Genomic DNA, 1,629 nt, shown 5'->3' with positions numbered 1-1,629 from the left:
AGGGAGGGTCTCTTTTATAAAAGCAATGTACTTGGAACAGGAAATCTCCCAAGCCAGCCACACTCACTTGAAAACCTTATCCCTTTAGCAGCTTTTCCCAGTGTAGCAGCTTATGTAATCCTCACATCCTCAGAACTATTTGGACCCCAGTAGTGAGTTGTTGCTACTGGGGAATGAGATTGAAAGTTTTTTGCATGCTTTGGTTAGATGTGGGTGAGGCCTGATAACCTCTGACTCATCAGTTGTCACACCTGTGTGACTGGCAGGTGCTGGAGGATGCTCGAAGAGATGCTGACTTGCACCATGTGGCTTGTAATATGGTGAAAAAACCTGGCAACATTTACTATCTTTACCAGAGGGAAAGTGGCCAGCAGTACTTTTCCATTATTTCTCCAGAGGTAAGAACATTCATTCTTAACTTCAAACAACCCCAGCTTTTGAGGAATTCTGGGCATGTTTGTATGAAACTGTAAGCATGCATAGTGGTCTATGGTTTCCTAGAAAAACGAGGTGATATGAGCCCAGGTGTGATAAAAAGTGGTGTGTGCTGGAATGGCATTATTTCTGACGTGTATTGTAACTTCCAACAGTGGTTTGAGTAGTCTGAGGTGAGAAGCACAAAACGAAGTCTGTGGGCTGAGTGGGAAGAGAACCTTTTCACTTCTCACCCTGATGAGGACTTGCTCCTTTACCCTCTAGGAATGGGGAGCAGGCTGTCCCCATGACTTCCTTGGTGCCTACAAGCTGCAACATGACATGTCGTGGACTCCATATGAAGACATGGAGAAGCAAGATGCTAAAATCGGCATGATGGACAAGCTGCTGAGCCAGCCCGTGGCCTTGCCCCCATGCACTGAACCCACCTTCCAGGGACTGCCTCACTGAGTACGGCTCTGACTAGCAGCCCTCGTGACAAAGGCCTGAGTGCTACCCACCTCCTGTCCACATGAATCATGAACTACTTGGAAGATGATCTTGATGAATGTAGCTGCTGGTTTTGCTGTCAGTGGGATGGTAAGGGATCACAGAACTGTGGGATCTTCTTGGGTCCACTGATGCCCAGTCAGTTGGTTTCCAAGGATTGGCCAGTGCTTTCCTTCACCTCCAGCTGTTCCTCCCTTTAAGTCAAAACACTTGAGGAGGTAGAGCCTTCTTCCTGGCAAGTTGGTGAGTCATTCTCCAAGAGGAACCATTTGTCTGTCTTTTGTGTTGGCTTGGAATTGAAGCTGTCTTCATAGGTACTGCCATGCAGACTTGGCCTGGCTAGGTGAGAGTGTTGACTCTAGAGTGTCCATCCTGATGGCGTTCCGGTTTGCCCTTCTGCCCTTCCACCCTAGAGAGATTGACTGGAGACTTGACGCAGCAACCAGGCAGGCCAGGTTTGGGGAGTCATGCTAAACCCTGCAGGTTAGACCTGGAAGAGCAACAGAAGGCTGCCACTGCTGTTTTATGTGTCCATCCTAAAGCCTTCGTAGGGACAGCCTGAACTCAGCACCACCACAGGATGACCCACTGTAGAAGGGCTGGAGAGGGTCAGCAGTCCAAGGTGCTTGCTGCTCCGCCGGAGGACCTGAATTCCATTCCTAGCACCTACTTCAGGCAGCTCATAACCACTCTCCTCTGACTCCA

The 1,629-nt window shown here is 49.1% G+C and overlaps 1 protein-coding gene across 2 annotated transcripts in view; it reads left to right on the top strand.

The window, feature by feature from the left end:
* Positions 1 to 1,629, top strand: part of CUNH1orf50 (chromosome unknown C1orf50 homolog) — a 27,203-nt gene that overhangs the window by 5,414 nt on the left and 20,160 nt on the right. Inside the window, exons 4-5 of one of the 2 annotated variants that reach the window (XR_004121033.1) lie at positions 267 to 398; positions 700 to 1,167. Coding sequence is in view for 1 of the 2 variants with exons in the window: in XM_031378456.1 (XP_031234316.1) it covers positions 267 to 398; positions 700 to 885 (318 nt within the window). In the remaining variant the exon portion in view is untranslated. Of the gene's footprint in view, positions 1 to 266; positions 399 to 699; positions 1,190 to 1,629 lie in introns of those variants that run through there. The other variant, XM_031378456.1, reaches the window with a different exon arrangement.

The sequence above is a fragment of the Mastomys coucha genome, unplaced genomic scaffold, assembly GCF_008632895.1.
Source record: "Mastomys coucha isolate ucsf_1 unplaced genomic scaffold, UCSF_Mcou_1 pScaffold18, whole genome shotgun sequence".
NCBI classification, from domain to species: domain Eukaryota; kingdom Metazoa; phylum Chordata; class Mammalia; order Rodentia; family Muridae; genus Mastomys; species Mastomys coucha.
This window is presented reverse-complemented; position numbering and strand designations above follow the sequence as displayed.